General features: G+C 32.7%; 1 protein-coding gene across 1 annotated transcript in view; it reads left to right on the top strand.

The window, feature by feature from the left end:
* ylpm1 (YLP motif containing 1) overlaps positions 1-17497 on the top strand; it is a 107747-nt gene that overhangs the window by 74693 nt on the left and 15557 nt on the right. Inside the window, exon 19 of the mRNA XM_039742199.1 lies at positions 3816-3867. Coding sequence (XP_039598133.1) covers positions 3816-3867 — 52 coding nt within the window. The remainder of the gene's footprint in view (positions 1-3815; positions 3868-17497) is intronic.

The raw sequence follows: 17497 nt of genomic DNA, 5'->3' as shown, positions 1-17497 counted from the left end.
TAAATTTGTCTGGATTTGATAGTCAGACAAGTGAATGATATAGCCAAATGTTTACTGTCCCTTAAAATGGGTTTAATTACTCTTTATGTACATTTTTATATATTTTTTCCTAAAACTTCATGAAGCCTGCACTCTATTTTCTGAATAAAATGGTGATTAATACAATGCTAAAGAAATGTCTGTCAAGTTACAGAATGAAGGTCTAAGCCAGGGGTGCCCAATGCGTCGATCGCGATTGACCGATAGACCGCAAAGGCAGTGCAGGTAGATCGCGTTGCATTTAAAAAAAAATTTTTTTTAAACGTTAGTCTATCATATATTCTCCCTATGGCATTTGCCACTTGATTGACATACAGGGCGGCCAGTCTGAGATGTCTTTTCTTCTAACACACAGGTCATCCCGCACACACGCTCAAACACCCAAGCTACTGCAAAACTAAGTGATCTAGTTTGCCTTCCAATTTAAATCGACTAAAGAAGGGAATTGTAAAAAAAAAAAAAATGTTGGGGGAGGGGGAGTATGGGCTCGATGTGGAATTGGAAGAGAATTTTTTTCTTTCACAATGTCACAATCGAAGTGCGTTTGTCTGATCTGTCAATCTATCATTGCTATTCCAAAGAAAGAAAATGTGGAAAGGCACTATCGAACTGTTCATAAAAACTACGAAACTGACTTACTTCCGAAAAGCAAGCTGCGAAAGAGAAAGGAGAGGGAACTAAAATTGCAGTTAATTGGGCAGCCGTCATTTTTCATTTGGCTGAATTCAAAAGCAAAGGCACACACACCGAAGCATAATTCTGCGTGGGTCACTCAATCATTAAACGTAAGAAGTCCTTCCAAGATAGAGAGATGATAAAAGAGGCCTTCGTTGAGTCAGATAGCTAGTCAGAAATTTTTGCTGAGATTACAAGACCCCTGGCCAGAGAAAAAGGAGTTTCTCCTTGTCATTAAACATGTAGAATACAAGCAACTTAGTAACGATCAATGGCCGCTAGACTTGGCATTTTTTTTCCGATCTGACCAACATGTTGAATGAGCTTAATTTACAGCTGCAAGGAACAGAGAAAACCATGGTCAATATGATTAGCTCAGTTAATGTTTTCAAACGAAAAATGCAACATCTGTCCTCAAAGCTGCGGTGCCTTGATTTGGGGAACATCCAAAACCTCGTGTCAGAGCTGGAGACACAATGGAAGGCGTGTGCGCAACTTGACAGCATTCGCTACACAGAGCAGATTGAAAATTGTCTGTCAGACTTTGACAGACGGTTTCAAGACACAGCTTTACTTGAGCCAATTGCTACATTTAAGTGCTATCTATTTAGGGAAGATGTTGAGGGTGATTTACCCGCATCAAAAATTGCAACACTGTTTCACCTAAAACTCCTCTACAGTGGAGAATGAGATTTTGACATTACAGGATGACATTCAGCTGAACTTTGGGGCTCTTGCACAGTTTTGGAACTTACTCACAGAGGAAAAGTACCCAAACATGAGGAAATGTGCTACCTTCTTGACTGCATTATTCGGCTCTACTTATTTATGCGAGTCAGCCTTTTCCCACATTAAGATTATTAAGACCAAATACTGTAGTGAACATAATTGTATTGAATTGTTATTGTGCCGTAAGGGTTATTCATTTATGCAAGGTACAACAACATATATATTATATATAAAGTATACTCAGTATGTATGTATGTGTGTGTGTGTGTGTGTGTGTGTGTATATATATATATATATATATATATATATATATATATATAGATATATATATATATAAAATATTATATAATATTATATAATTTTTAATGTAGGTAGATCATTTTGACCTGGTCATTTTAAAAGTAGCTCGCGAGCCAAAAAAGTGTGGGCACCCCTGGTCTAAGCAATAATTTTGTTTTCCGTTAGCTTTACAGACACCTGCAATGCAGTTAATTTTTAAACTAACTTTCTTTATGCAAAACTGTTTAAACTCATTCTTTATTTATTTTATGGAAGATGCCATCAAGTAGGTAGGAATTATATAGTACTTGTTTTTATCAAGCTGCATTTATTAAATGTTGTTTTTGCCTAATTGCCTTCTGTAGTGAAAAACTTAGTACTCCAATGCTTTTCTGTTTCTTCAGTTAAAAATACCTAAATGATAAATTGCTACTAGCAAATCTGAATGACTCTATTCATTAAGGTGCAGTCCTTTCCTTTTCTCACAAATATAAATAACTTCTGCAGGAAGAGAAACCTTTGTTTTTGATAACTGAAAATGGTATTAATAAACTTATTAAGCAAACATTGTGTTTTTCTTAAAGGTATAGCCCTCCGAAATATTGTATATTGCTAAAGGAAGAGAACTACTTGAATTTTTAATTTCCTGTTTTTTAAATGCAAAGATTTGTCTTTTGCTTGGTGTAACAATTTCACAGTCCCTGTACAAGTCTGGTATTTAATGTATTCTCTTATGGGAGCTCTGATGTGTTGCTTTCTGGAGTTACTGTTTTTAGATTTAACCAAACATTAGTTGTTTAGGCTGCTGCTAATTTTTTATAATAGTGATCTAAGAGAAGTTACAAAATTTGTCAGTGTTACACCCGAGCACATGACAATACTGGGCTTGGCAATTTAACTGTAACTTCTCTTTTTCTAGCATTATTTAAAGGTAATCACTATTGTGGGTATCAGTATACACACAATTTCTCTTTTGTGTTAATATTGTGCAAAAAATCTGCTGAGTATGTTCCTTCAGAATTGATGTTTATTATGTTGCAATATTCAAAAAAATTGTGAGATATTAATAGTTATTTTTTTGATTTGACAGGAATAATACTTATAATATTATACATCTGTCGTAATTTGTTTTTACTTGCATTAGCAAATTGAAAATTGGAGAGACATAGCTTGTGTGTACCTTGCACCCTAAGCTGGAATTTATCACTGTTCATTTCCTATCATGTGTTTTCTATTGAAGTAGTGGTGATTTTTGAAATTTACTGAACCCAGCATTTTGAGGAATTACTTATTAATGAATTTAGTAATTAGCCAGGTCAAGTATAAAAAAAGAAAAAAAAATACACAATTAACTAAACAATTAGTTTTCATCATAGTGAAGTATACATTAACCGAAATAATATGAGAATTTCTCTAATAAAAATAAAAACTAACTTAGATACGAGTTTACATTAAAATCCTGGATTTAATGTTTGAACAAGCAAAACTTTCTATGAAATCAGTCAAGTTTTATTCAAATCGTTTGTGATTTAAATAAGTATGTTGTATTATTTCAGCCTGTCTAGTTAATGACAATTGTGTCTCCATTATTGTACAACAGCAATGTAGACAAAAACCAGTGAAGGTATATTGCGAGAGTTTTCTAAAAAAAAAAAAAAAATACTAAATGTTGAATCAAATAACCTTATTTGTAAACTTGTTTAACTTCATTTGAATAGCATTATCTCCTAAAAAAACAAAAGCTTATCCTTATAAAATTTGTTCAAAACCAAATTTTTTTTTTTTATATAGTTCCTAACACCCTTGCAGGAAATACTTGTAACTGTATTCTTCCGATGTTTGATTTAATGTGTACTTTGATTAGGGCCATTTGTCAGTCTTTTTAGCTTTAAAACATGAGCTACAACAATATCAAACAAAATGTTTGCGCTATTTGTTTAAAACCTGTTGTTTTTATTAACTATTATATGTTTTTAATGTCTTCACTTCATTTTCCACACATTCGCAATGGTCTTTGTAGTCCACACTACTGTGTGTTGAATGCTCCTTAACTTTTTGGAGTCTCTCTCTCTTTCTTTCTCTATATGCAATAGGGGTATATTCCAAAAAGCAAATGGGAGATGGACACATCAGAAGCAAAGCTTGGTAGGTATTTTGTAATGCTTATTGTCTTTATCATAATGTTTGTTTTTATTATTACTATTATGTTTGAAATACAAAGTAAAACATTTTCTGCAAACATAGCCTTTATATATAATAGTTCATGTATTTTTATTTATGTGTCTAACTCCTTGTGCGATGTGCTATTGGAAACTATTCTTTAAATCATTTTTATCAATTTTGTAAAACTCTATAATTTATTTTAAATTCAGTTGTGGAACTATTTAAGCAAAATAAGACACTATACAGATATCCAAGTACATCATTCTCTTTCAAAGTATCGAAGGTGGTTCTTATTGCCACACTATGACTAATTTAAGTGTTAATTATTCTTATTTGGCTGGATTACATTTGTGTATTTGTGCACCTATGTTTTCATCATGTCTTATATGCCCGTTAAACTTTATTTATTTGTTTGTTTATTATAAACCAGTGTCAATTATAACATGTGGGGTTAAGTACATAAGGCTTTTCAGTGGGTAACAAATCTTAGACCTTTATAGAAAAGGCAAAATATTAGTATTTCCACTGGAAACCTAGTAGGTTAAACAGATAAAAACATAGTAGGTGAGATTGGGCTCTTTTTTTTCTCTTAGAGGATAGGCAGGGCTTTTAATGAGCAAATTCAGGAGTCCTGTGGGAAATGTATTACTTTTGTATCGGTATGTACTGGTACTAGGTATCACTATCAGGGCATACTAGTGCTCAAGTAATATTGATAATGCTGTTTGATCAATTACAATTTTAAGAGCTATATGAAGAACTAGCACGTTCAACATAGATCATGTTCCTGAAAAGTGGGTTTGCCATGTCATTGGTTTAACAATAATAATACATTTATAAAGCATCTTTCATGTGCAAATTATGTGATTAAGCCATTTGTCCTCATCAAGTAATGATGAGGCGAGAGGAAGATGGATAGGATGCCATACCCAACCAGGAGGTGCGGAAAAAGCCCACATTTGTTAAAAGGACCAGGGTTCTAAGATTACCCAAAATAAACCCAAAACAGTTTCTAAAATCTGCACAAAACCAGTAGATTTGCAATGCCAACATAAAGGCACTAACTTATGCTAAAGAGAAGGCAGCATTAAAACATTTTTAATGCCAGGGTGTTTCTTTTTTTTTTGAGGATTAGCTAGATTTTAATTCAGACTCTGTGTTCGCCATTTCTGACATTGAGACATATCCCAAGAACTCCAAAACCACTGTAAGATAGGCAAACTGTAAATTTGCTTAAGCCAAGTTTGTTCTTGAAATAAAAGTTAAAAAAATAACCCAAACGGGACACAACATCATCACCTCACAATACTAGAAAGACAATGTCTTATGTGTAGTTGTGCATAAGCAGTATTATGGAATAAGCAAAATTTGATTATAAATGCTACACTCATTTCCTAAATGGGTCAGAAATATATAAAGTTTGAAAATCCAATTCTGCCTCTAAATGAATGAAGAAAGAAAATTGCCTTCTTCATATGGGTATAAAACTTTAGCAGCTATACAAGTTTCCTTGTTGCTTATTCTGTTTTTTTTTTTTAAGATAATACTACGGATCTATTGTTCAGGCCAAAGGAAAAAAATGACAACATTTAGGCAGTGCTTTATATGCTGATAAATATGATTTTAAACAGAAGTATATTATTTTTTGACATTTTCTGAGAATTGCACAGATGTTGTTGTGATTTATTTTAAATTTAAAGTTTTTAAATTAATAAAATGTTAAAATACAATGTAAGCTCAAGTCTCACAGTAAAGTTGTATGATATGAACATAGTAGTATTTTAATTTCACTTTAGGAATGGGCATTTTGATTAGAATAACAAAGTGCTGAATTAATGTGGTATTCAAACAGACACTAACATTTCCTCAAATAAAATAAATGATGAATAAATAAATGTGAAATAGGCATTGGCATGAACATGGTTCTTGTTTGCAGTAAGTTGTACATTTGTTATTCTGCAATCACTGTGGTGTTTTAACAGTGTTATGTATTAGCCAATACAATGAATTAAGGTAAAATAGGTGAAGTATTAACGTGTGCATATTACAGTAATTGACGGCTGTCATAAAATGGAGTTAACATACATGGCTAAACACGACACATACACCTGGACAGATATTGTATGTTTAAGAAAAGCTCTTCAAACCTGTCCACCAGCACCCAAACCAAAAAAAAAATATGTCATCTCTTCACTTTGTAAACTTGTAGCTTGACATTGACTTGTGGTTGAAGTGATGCAATTGCTGTTTTTTAATGTTGAAAAGTGCTGGATTTCAATTAGTGTTTTGGTTTTGTCTAACAAACTACAGACCTTACCTACTAGTTCATAATAAACAAAGCAGTATATTGTTAGTGTTTCTACAGCTGTGCTCTTCTAAAGGTTCACATATATATAAACAGAATGCATTTAATGTTGTTATAACTGTGCTGTTTTTTTTGCTCACATACTTGTGTACAATACATGATATATTTTTGTATATAATGTATTTTTATTTGACTTATTTTTCTTGACATTAATTGGTTCCACTAAATATATCCTATGCAATACTGATTTCTGTTTTAGTATAATCTCATGTTAAACAGTTTTAATGGATGATTTTTAAGGTTAAGCCACTTACTAATATGATTCATATCAAGGGGACAATATTCCTGTGACTGGTACATGTGAATACTATTACAATAATAACTTGTTTATTAATGTGGGTTTAAATGGTAGTCTTAATTTCATTTTTTGGAATTAGCCTGTCCCTCCCCATCACCCTTATATGCCTACTGTTTTCGACACCTCATTCTGTAATGAGCAGTGTTAATGGTTTACATGTAATTAGCAAGAAGAAACTGATCAGTAAATCTGTTTAGTAGAAAGTTATACAATCCCACAGAATAAAACCCAAGCATTATTTTTACTGGCCATTTCATAGCAGTTTTCCATTTTAGTTAATTAAACTGTGTTAAATCAAAGCCTCCCCAACTGGACTGTTTCAGATATTGAAACATGCATAAGAATGCAGTCTGTGTAAGCTAATTTCAATAGACGTAAAACATTACCCACCTTTTTTATATTGTTAGACATACAAGATATGCAAGGAAGAATTTCACTGTACCTTCTGAATGTGATCAATAGTACTGCTATAATGAAAATGTAAGAGTATGTTAAATGACTTAACAATTTTTGTTGTATTGGTCTAAGGATAACTTTTTGAATGTACTCTAGTCATACAAATTAATGAGGAATGACTAAAAAAAGACTGAATTAACATATGCCACCCTAATATGGGGTGTTAATAAGAAATGTAATAAGTTACTTTGTGAGGTGGAAATACATAATGAAGAAGAGTAATTGTGTCACATATCTGAAATAGTAAAATGTGTGCTTCAATTTAAATGTTTAAATAATGTCATTTGTAATGGGGAAAAAAAATCAAAAGTAGTATCATAATCCCAAAGTATTTCACCAACCTTATTAGGATATAGCAGGTTGTATAATGGATGGATGGATGAATGAAATATTCAAAAACATACTCTACATGGTAATGTTTCATATTTGTCATATATTACCTTCTGAGAGTGTCTGCTAAAGGGCTTGGACCACCAATAAAGAATCAAATACTAAAATGCTATATTTGTGATCAGTAGTCCCAAAATAGAAAAAAATGACATATGTCTTGCCATCTTGATTATAATATGAAGGTTGATGGAACCTGTAAATTCTTTTTTTGTCATTTTATTTTCACACCCTGGAAATGTACATTTCTGAACCATTTTTCTTGAAACATAAAATTGTAACGGCAGACCCCTTACCCAGACCAGCCACTACACTACCAAGACTATTTCCTTGTATTGGCCTGAAGACTCTCAAGACGACAACAAGCCATACTTGTCTTAATTTTTCCGACACAACGAAATAACCAGCAAACAGTAGACAGATATGTTATATTGACAATGATAAATATAAATACACACAAAGACAGATGAATATTCAATAATATATGTATATGTGCACACAAGCCACCACTAACCCAATGACACCAGTGAATAATTATTAAATGAAAACACAATATTTACAAAACCGTCCCTTGAAACACAACATGAAACACAAACACAGATGAATGATAAACGGCAATGGAGATTAAAGTGATAAATGAGTACAAACGCTAATAAAGTCTGGCAACAGTTGAATATTGACTGATGCGATATATTGCTTCCTCCCGACAATACAAAAAACATCCTCACCGTAAGTGTCCTCCGCAATGATTGATATGTATTCATACCCTGGGGTTTCTCGGTGCTGGCAGTCGTGATAATGGTCCGGATCCTTTAGAACGAAGTAATGGAATTATACAGTGAACGGAAATGAGATGAAATATGGATGCGTAAATGATTCTTGGTCTTTTTCTTTTCTCTCTCTCTCCTCCTTCCTTTGCCTTTCGCTCCTCTCGTTTAAAATACAGAATGTCCTGGATGTAACTGGTGTATTCAACAGGTGATTTCCGTCTTGGGTTGCGGTCTCCCTTCATCATCCTTCTCCTTTTCACTTATGGGGACAACATTAACTGATACACACATATAGTACAGCAAACAGGACAATAAAAACAAAACGCACTCAGCACAGATTAAAAAAAAAAATCAAATAATTTTTATGATGTAGCCCTGCTACAAAATCAAACTAAACTATTCTTGCCACATGCTTGGTAGATTTAGCATTTTTTTCCATATTTACATGAGAACTCCTCCCACAGAGGCCAAGTTAATAGACCCAACTTCCCAAAGCAAAGACAAAATGTGTCCTTTCTTCAAGAAACATAGCAGCAGGAATATGCTATAAAAAAGATTTGTAGATCCCTTATGTTGTCACAAACATCCCTTGAAAACACAGCAGACGTGTATTCTTATAGCTATACTTTTACTGATTCAGAGAGAACATATTTAGGTAGTTTTTAGGCTTTTATTTTCCAATTGCTCCTTGTGTCCGTTGTCTTCCTTTATAAATTGATAGGGCAGGCAAGATTTTTTTTAAAGTTATAGAAAACATTTGACTTTATATCAAAATTTTGCTTGGCAAATGCATATATAGAATGATTGGGAAGAAATAACTTGAAAAATACCAAAGTTATCCTTAAGAGGGCCAATGCTGTGTATTTGCACTGAAGAATTTTTTTTGTTTTTTTGCCAGTTTATAAAGGTCACATGTCTCAGTGAACTGACTGACAGGTCAGTAATATCTTGGGGAGGCTTCAGCTCCATCATGCCTGCTGTGCTGGAAGCCATCCACTGACAAATGAGTCTTTAATTCAGTTTTCATATGATGTAGGTGTGCATACTTAAAATATGTTTTTGCCAACATAAAATGGCAATTTTCAGCAGTGTTGGATTTTCTTAACATAATCAGTCTACTTTACTAAACTCATAATGCAGTAAGGGCGTGTAGCGAAAACGAAGCTGCTCCTGTTAACTATAAACAGTTACATTCCATTAATGAACCTAGTCATCTGTGATGCTGAGATTAACAAATGTCATGGCTTCGTGGCCTAGGTCAACGCGTTATTCATTTATTTTGAGGCAAAGTAGCTTTGGCAGATATGATGGTACTGTATGTGATGGCTGACTTATTGGTAAGGTAACTGGCAAACCCCCAGTTTTTCAGTATGGCCTATGTTATTCATTGTAATAGGAATCATGTCATTATTTGTGACAGGTAATAGTGGGAACATGCTTAGATGCTGCTGGCTCGTGGCTTTACTTGACCCCCAGGTCACAGAGGAGAGGCATTACATAGGACTTGATGCATAAGGAGTAAGGCTGCTCTGCCAGCCAGTGATGTTCTGCAGTATTATGATTGCTTATGTACTAGGTTGATAAGCTTAGTCCATATACAGTTAGTTATTTCAGGGTGGCAGTCAGACAAGGTTAAAGACTTGTTTATTGTGTGCACATTTATAAGATAGTTGTGGTTTATAAAGGTAAATTACATAGAAATGTGCATACACCAGGTTTTATACATCTGAAATTTTTTTCTGTTTGGTTCTTTTCCTGTTTTTTGACGTACATATATTTACACACTTAAATCTACTCAAAGTTTATAAGTGAGACCCCAGAGCCCGTATGACTACCATCAGTTCACCAATCAGAAGGGTTACTTCCATGGCAAATGCTTCACTAATCATGAACACATCAATTCAGCAAGCTAAAATGTTTTCTTTTGTAATATAGACAAGCTTTATGTCCATTGTATGAAGTATATTATAGTGTTCCAAGGATTATGTTGAAACATACAACGTTTTTGGTTATATTAGGGTTTCTGTCACACTCAATATCTTGTAATCATCCTTTGAAGCACAAGCTACTGTACATAGTCTTAAGCTTAAGCAACTAGATCTAATCACGGTGTTTGAGACTATTGTATTGGAAACTGATGGCAAGTATTAATTGGTTATTACCAGTAGTATTAATATTGTGATTTAAGGTTTTGTTAGATGTGCCCAGTTTTAAAGATACAAATGTTGCTGTAATTAAAGAATAATGAAAAAGGTGTGTGTAGTTGATACAAACAGATATTCATATATTTGCTGCAAAAATTAGTAAAATAGGATGAAATAGTAACATAGTTTTATCTAATGTCCCTAAAGTTAAGCAAGCAACTAAAAATATGATTGGAAAGTTAAGTATGTAAATTAAAACATCCAGCTTCTTGTTCATTTAAAGTCGATATACATATTGCATTTTACATTTTATTCTACACCTTGCTACTATTTCAGTTTTGTTGTAAACAAAACATTCTGCATTTTTAAGTTTTATAGCTGAAACAAATATTTGATTTAAACACTATAGGCACTTTGATGCCAATTTTAAATTAAGTAAAAAAAAAATATTACATATGCATAACAAAGAAAATATAAAAGGCTTATATAAGGAGTTACATTTTCTTTCATACTCCATTTAATATTTGGAAGTTTATTTTTATTTTTACTTAGTCATATTGCACATTCGCCGTCTAATTAGTTTGTTAATCTCAGATTTGTATTATGACAGATGGAGCAGTGGGCAAACAAAAGGAAAACCATTTTAACCTGCTTTAGGCATATTTTTGCTGTTATCCATAATATTCTAACATTATACAGTACCTAGTTTAACCGTAGTTAGTTTCTGAAAAGAATATTAAATGGAAATATCTTCAGTTTTAATTGTGAAAAGATACAGTACTTCTAAAACAGTTATAGTTTGAAATCAATGGACAGTAATTGAAATATTCAAGCTCTTGATTAGATAATTTGCTACTTTATACACTTGGGGATTTAAACATGCCAACCTAAATAGTTTATGCCTGTGTTTTAATGGAAATATCCTTAATATCTTTCAGCCTGTTGCATTAAATACTTTTTTTCTGGGAATTTCTCGAATTTGTATTGTACTATGGCCTTGTAGCCAATTGCAAAACAAAGTTGCACACAGAGACAAAAAGTTTTGTCTGATACCACCTATTGCTATATTTTGTGAAGTTTATTCATCAAGAATATTAAAATATTGTTCTAATATTATCAAGACTATTATCAAAGCGTTAGAACATGTAGCTAATTGAACTGTGGTTTGTTTTTGTGGTGCTAGCGTTAATACTTAGTTTGTTTTTAATATCCATCACAGAAAATCTTTTATAAGGTTAATAAGTCAGAGAAAACAGTTTATGAGAAAAGTTAAATCCCAGTCATGCCCATAAAATAAAAAGGGAAGATCTAGAGGAGATATAAACACACATACACATGTTTACAATTAAACATTTCTGCATTCCAAGAGCTGTTGCTACAGTGATACAAAAATGTTTTGCTAAGTTGCTTCTCGGATGAGGTTCACTAGTAAGATCTTTATTATAGATGTCAGGGTAGTAGAGTGGTGTGACACCACCTTAAGAGGCTTTGTTGAAACACCATTTCTGTAGGTTGCATCCATTGTCCAACTGGTTCTTTTATTATATCATTGTTAATTTTTTGACTGTGTAATTGTGTTCTCAGATATTTAAAATGCTGGATAACATAAATCTTCATATTTGGTCTGCAACTTTTATGTTTAGTCTTTGTTTTGTTTTCTTAAAATAAACTGTATTTACTTCCCCCATTTTGCACATTGTGATCTATAAATAAACCTAAAAACAGGTTCCTTCCTTTATAAATAATTGACAGTGCTTTTTTGTAAAGTAAATGTGCTTGTACTTAATCATTTGCACATTCAAAGAAAAATAACTATACCTGTGTACGACAAATTCCTTTTGTAAATCCAGACTATCACAGCAATATAAGGATTAATTATCAGTTTGAGGGCATGTGTGAATACATTTGGAGTCAAATGTCAAAAGGACCTCAATCCAGGAATTTTCCTTCTCAACACCTATTCTAATTCCTGTGAGTTTATATATTCATGGAAGTGAACCAATCATTAAAGACACGGACAGTGATATAGACAAGAAGATGGTAAGCAATACATATTTTCAGAAAGTTTTTTTTTTTATGGTAATATTCATTGTTTTGAAGTATCTGCCCATAATGTAGTTAGAATTCTGGTAATCAGATGGACAATGCCAAGTGCTATCTGCTTGATAATAACTGTTTTCAGCCATCAAAATGAATGATGCTTTGAGATAATAGTGAAAGAGAATTAGAACTGAAGTGTGCAATATTTAAGAACAGTAAAAAAATGTAATCCCATGTCTTTATATACTCATTGTTTATTATTTAAAAAAAACAATACATAATGCACCAGTTAGTCATTGTTTTTCATTGCCTTTTTTTTCCCTTTTTTCTAATATATAAAAATATAAATAGCTGAGAATGCATATCTTTCACACTTGTTTTGGATTTTTACCACATTACCTTATATTATAAATTTACGTGTAAGTGCTGTGGCAAAAATGGCAACAAGAAGACATCTTAGTTGTGATATGTTTGAAAGAGCAATTCCCAATGCCCATTATGTGCCTCCACTTTTTGGGGTAAATTGATTAAGTGTTAAGGGGTGCACTGTTTTTAATTTCTTGACTTTCATTATCATGGAAAATAGTAGGCTGTTGTGTAATAAAAAATTAGCAGTATTGTTCTAAAGTATCATTTCAAATGGATTTTGCTAAATGTTTTCATTAGTTTATGGTAGTCATTTGGTAAAATGTTTTCAACATCAATCTTTAACAGCTGCTGCCTGAAGTTGTTTTGAGTTCAATTTTTCTTGTTGCTTAAAAGCAAAGTGGCAACAATTTTAAAAGTTATTGAAAAATGACTTGATTAGATGCTGTGGAATAAAGAGTAGGGAGTTGAGATGTTGAGCAAGCAGTTAAACTGCAGGAGGTATTACAATAGGTGAATGTGCTACAGAAATAACCAAAGCTCATTCAAAAAGCTGTAGAGAATGATTGTTGAAAAAGGTGATTTGAGAGATCAGTGGTGGGTAGTCCGTTGTCTCCCAAGCATTTGCACTATGTACACCTTAACTACAGTAATACCGAATAATGTCTAGTGCTTCTTTCCCATGACATATGCATGTGGAAGACCGTACAGGTTAAATGACACTGTAAATCAATGATGGTGATTGAACCAGAAGCTTTTGTATTAGAGTCTGATTCTCTAGGGTTGACGGTTTTGGCCATAATGTCACATTGAATTAAATTTCAGCATACCACTGTAATTATTTATTTTTTTTTTATTTTTTTTTTTGGTCAGATGCTGCTCGGTGTCCAGAGCAATTACTTTTACAAATCACAAGAGAATAACATTCAAAGCAAAATTATAACAGAGGGAAGAAAAATGTAAATTTCTTTGTCTCCAAAAGTTTAATAACAACATGTACAGATAAGATAAAGAAGAGTCCATTTGCCCATAACTGCCTTTTTAGAAAGATGAATTATTGAAAATTATAACCAATTAAGACTTATGAGCAGACCTGGGGAAAAACCTTTTCTGTCAGTAGGAGGTATAAATCTTTAGTCCGGTTAGTGGGTTGTTCAATGGTTTTTGGGATACTAATAAAGTCTTATTCAAATGATTTTAAGAAAATTTAAATATTGCACTTAAAACAATAGCACAATAATATACAGTGCCTTCAGCAAGTATTCATCCATCATTGAATTTTTTTCTCACTTTGCTGAGTTGCATAATCAAATTAAAGCATGTTTATATGGTAGTTTTTTCTACTCATCTTGAAGCAATTGTAATATTAGAATAAGGTATTTAGATGGCTTAATAATGGTAAAACTCTCAAAAATGCTTAGTTGTTAAGTTTTCAACCTCTTTGTTTTACTAACATAAATTACGTGAGGTTTTCAATTTTCCTTGTGAGATCACATTAAATATATGCTAACAATTTATGCCTGTGTTAATTTAGAATTCATCTGTGTTCAGTTGTATGATTGCACAATAAAGATCATTGACTATGTGAGGTCTCATAACTAATATGACAAATTACACCAGTCCTGGTGTTAGGAAGACCAAGGGGCTGCCAATGGAACAACAAGACAAAGTTTTTAGGAGGACAAAAAACCAAAAAGACTGACAAACCTTTGAATGCTCCTTGGAGCTCTGAGAAGTCCATTGTAACAGAATGGATATAAGTGTGGCATTGCCAGAAAGTCAACTAATATAGGGACATCCTTCCAAACAGCAATTAAAGAGCAACAGCAGTTTTCAAAGAAATGACCAAGAGACCTGCTATAGCACTGCTGCAGAGCTGTTTAGCTGAAACAGGAGGAACATAGGACATCAACAATCTCTTCAGCACTTCACAGACTCAGCCTCTTTGGTAGAGTGCCTAGATGAAAGTTGCTTATGTGAAATTCCAATTTAAATGATGTATGGGATTTGTTAGATGCCATGGGAGAAAATATGAAACCTTTTAGTGGGGGGAAAACTGGAGTGATGAGTCTAAAGTTGATCTCTTTGACCTGAGGGCAAACCAAATATGGAACAACACCCACGTTTACTATTAAGCGTTAAGGCAGTAACATGTGCTGGTATTGCTTTTCAGCAAAAAGAACTGGACATCAAGTTGCTATTAAGGACATCCTGGATGGAGCCAAATACAGATAAATCCATTAGGAGAACCATTTGCAGTCATGTGTTGTTTTCCAGCAGGACGATGACACAAAGCAAATTGCAAAAACTACTAAGATATGAAATTTTAAATAAAGTTAATATTCTGGATTTGCCAATTCAGAACAAAGACTTGAATCCAATTGCAAATCTCTGGTGTGAATTGAAAAACCGCTATCCATCAGTCTTCTCCATTTAATTTACCTGTAAAAGAGATGGAGCAAATTTGCATTGTAAATTGAGCAAAAACTCCAAAATCTAAATATACAAAGCTCACATACTGACATACTGAAGAAGACTTAAGGCTATAATTTCTGCTAAGTGACTACATACAAATTATCAGAGGGAAAAGTTTGTAAATGACTAAGCCTTTAATTCTTTCAAAAAAAATGTTTTTAAATAAAAATATTTTTTGATTCATGGATGTGTTGAATTTATTGTATTAGTTAAGGGAGAAAAATATTTTAACAAATTAATTTGGAGGTGTAACAGGAACAAAATGAGTACAAATTCAAGGGGGTGAATACTTTTGAAGGTGCTTAACATAAAACTATTTCTGCGTTAGGTTTTTGTTTTTTTTTTTAAATAGAGGTCCTCATAGTGAAATCATAATAGAAATCATTTATGACGTGTAAGTCATGGCAAGATAACAAAGAAGGAAGGGAATATAAAACCCCAGTCTACGTACATTACAAAAAATTGTAATACCAAATTAATTACCAATGTTAATACAGTAATAGTAATAAATCTAAAGGCAAGTATCTAAATAAAATGTACCTATTAATTGTATTGAAATGCTATATATGTGTGTATTCTGGAAGCCAGTATTTTTTCTCTTGAAATAAAGTTATCATCAAAGTAAAAATAGCAACAAGGAAATGTGTAGAATTTTAAATCATTGTGTAGGAGCAAGACAGACATGTGATCTAATATAGAGCGATGCAGGATAGCTAGAAACTGTGATGTTTCTAATTTCTTAAAACAAAATTGGTAATATGATTGGTTTAAGTAACTTAATACAGAAGATGCAATAGATTAAAAACAAAGCAAAAGATGTTATGCTTCCAGACAATGAAACAAATTCACATCTGAGTACATAAGAAATGGATGATGTTGTGAAAATGATATGAAATGTTTTAATATTGTATCATTTGTTAGAAAATGGCAACAGTTCTTTTAAAAAATATAATTATTCTAATAAGCTGCATAAAGTTCATTGGCCTTTTTTTGAAGAAATTTATTAATTGTTATTAAGGGATGATTTTATTTTATATAGGACGTAATTTTACTAGAATTTGGGATAAAGGAATAAGCAATTTTTAATATGACAGTCTTGATGATAATTATTCTTCTGCATGTATTATATTAGTCAGTACATATCAAATTTTAAAAAAGAACAAAAGCAGGAGTCAAACCCAGCAGTACTGCTAACTTGTAGGCAAGCATTCTTCCATTTGTTCTATTCTGCAACTGATGTATACTGAGACTAAAATGGTCATTTTTAACTACTAGTTGCCACATATCATCACAAATTTTCCAGTATTTTAACCGCCTTTCGGTGAGGTTGGATTTTTCTGAATCCTCGGGTAATAATGTTGCCTTTAAAAAGCAAGGAATTTCTTGTATGTAAGGAATTAGAGACCGCGTATACACAGTATGCATGTGTATATTCAGTACCTTGAAAAAATAATCAGCCTCAACCCTTTTCTCACATAAAGGATTGTTGCAACTTGTGATTTTGATCAGTTTCACTTGGACTTTTTATTTTTAAATAAAACACTCTTTTTCAAAATTGCCCAAAAGATAAAGAATTATAAACCATTAAAAATAAATTACAAAAACGGAAATGTCGGCAATTTATAAATAATCGCACAGTCCCATTCCAGTTTTCTTTTTGGTTAAACCAAGATTGGCCTATTCCTCCTCATAAAACTGCTCAAAGACCTGTCAGGTTAGTAGGGGAGCTGCAGTAAAAAGCAAGGATATTCAATAAAGGTTAAGGCAAGGAATTTGACTGGGACACTCAGACATCCATTTTCTTTGTTTTATTCCACTCTATTGTTGCTCAAACGTTGGTGCTTTTTGGGACTTTGTCTTTTAGAAAAAAACACCTCCTCCTCAGTTTAAGCTTTCTGTCACAGACCAGAAAGTTTTCCTTTTAAAACCTGTATTTATTGTGCAACATTAATCTTGCCTTCTGTCCCAACCAGATTCCCAGTCAGCCATTGCTAAAAAACACATCTCCAAGACATGATTTCTAGGTGATGTGCAATATTACATTTATGACACAATTTAATGTTAAAGCCAAGATGTTCCACTGCAGTCTCCTTGGACAACATGACTTTGCGGTCACAGACTTCAGCGACTCATTCAGAGTGACAGTTGGCAGAGTAGTAGCCTCTCTGACAAACATCATTTTTTAAAAAAACACATTTCTGAAAATTTTATACAAACTGTTTATTTTGGTGAAAAGTTCCATTTCATGTATTTCATATGTCTAACTTCAAATGTAACATTTTTTTTTCCACAGTCCAACTAATTGATTAAT

This window comes from Polypterus senegalus, chromosome 18 (assembly GCF_016835505.1).
Source record: "Polypterus senegalus isolate Bchr_013 chromosome 18, ASM1683550v1, whole genome shotgun sequence".
Taxonomy (NCBI): domain Eukaryota; kingdom Metazoa; phylum Chordata; class Cladistia; order Polypteriformes; family Polypteridae; genus Polypterus; species Polypterus senegalus.
The sequence above is the reverse complement of the archived record's forward strand: the minus strand, read 5'-3'. Positions and strand labels throughout refer to the sequence as shown.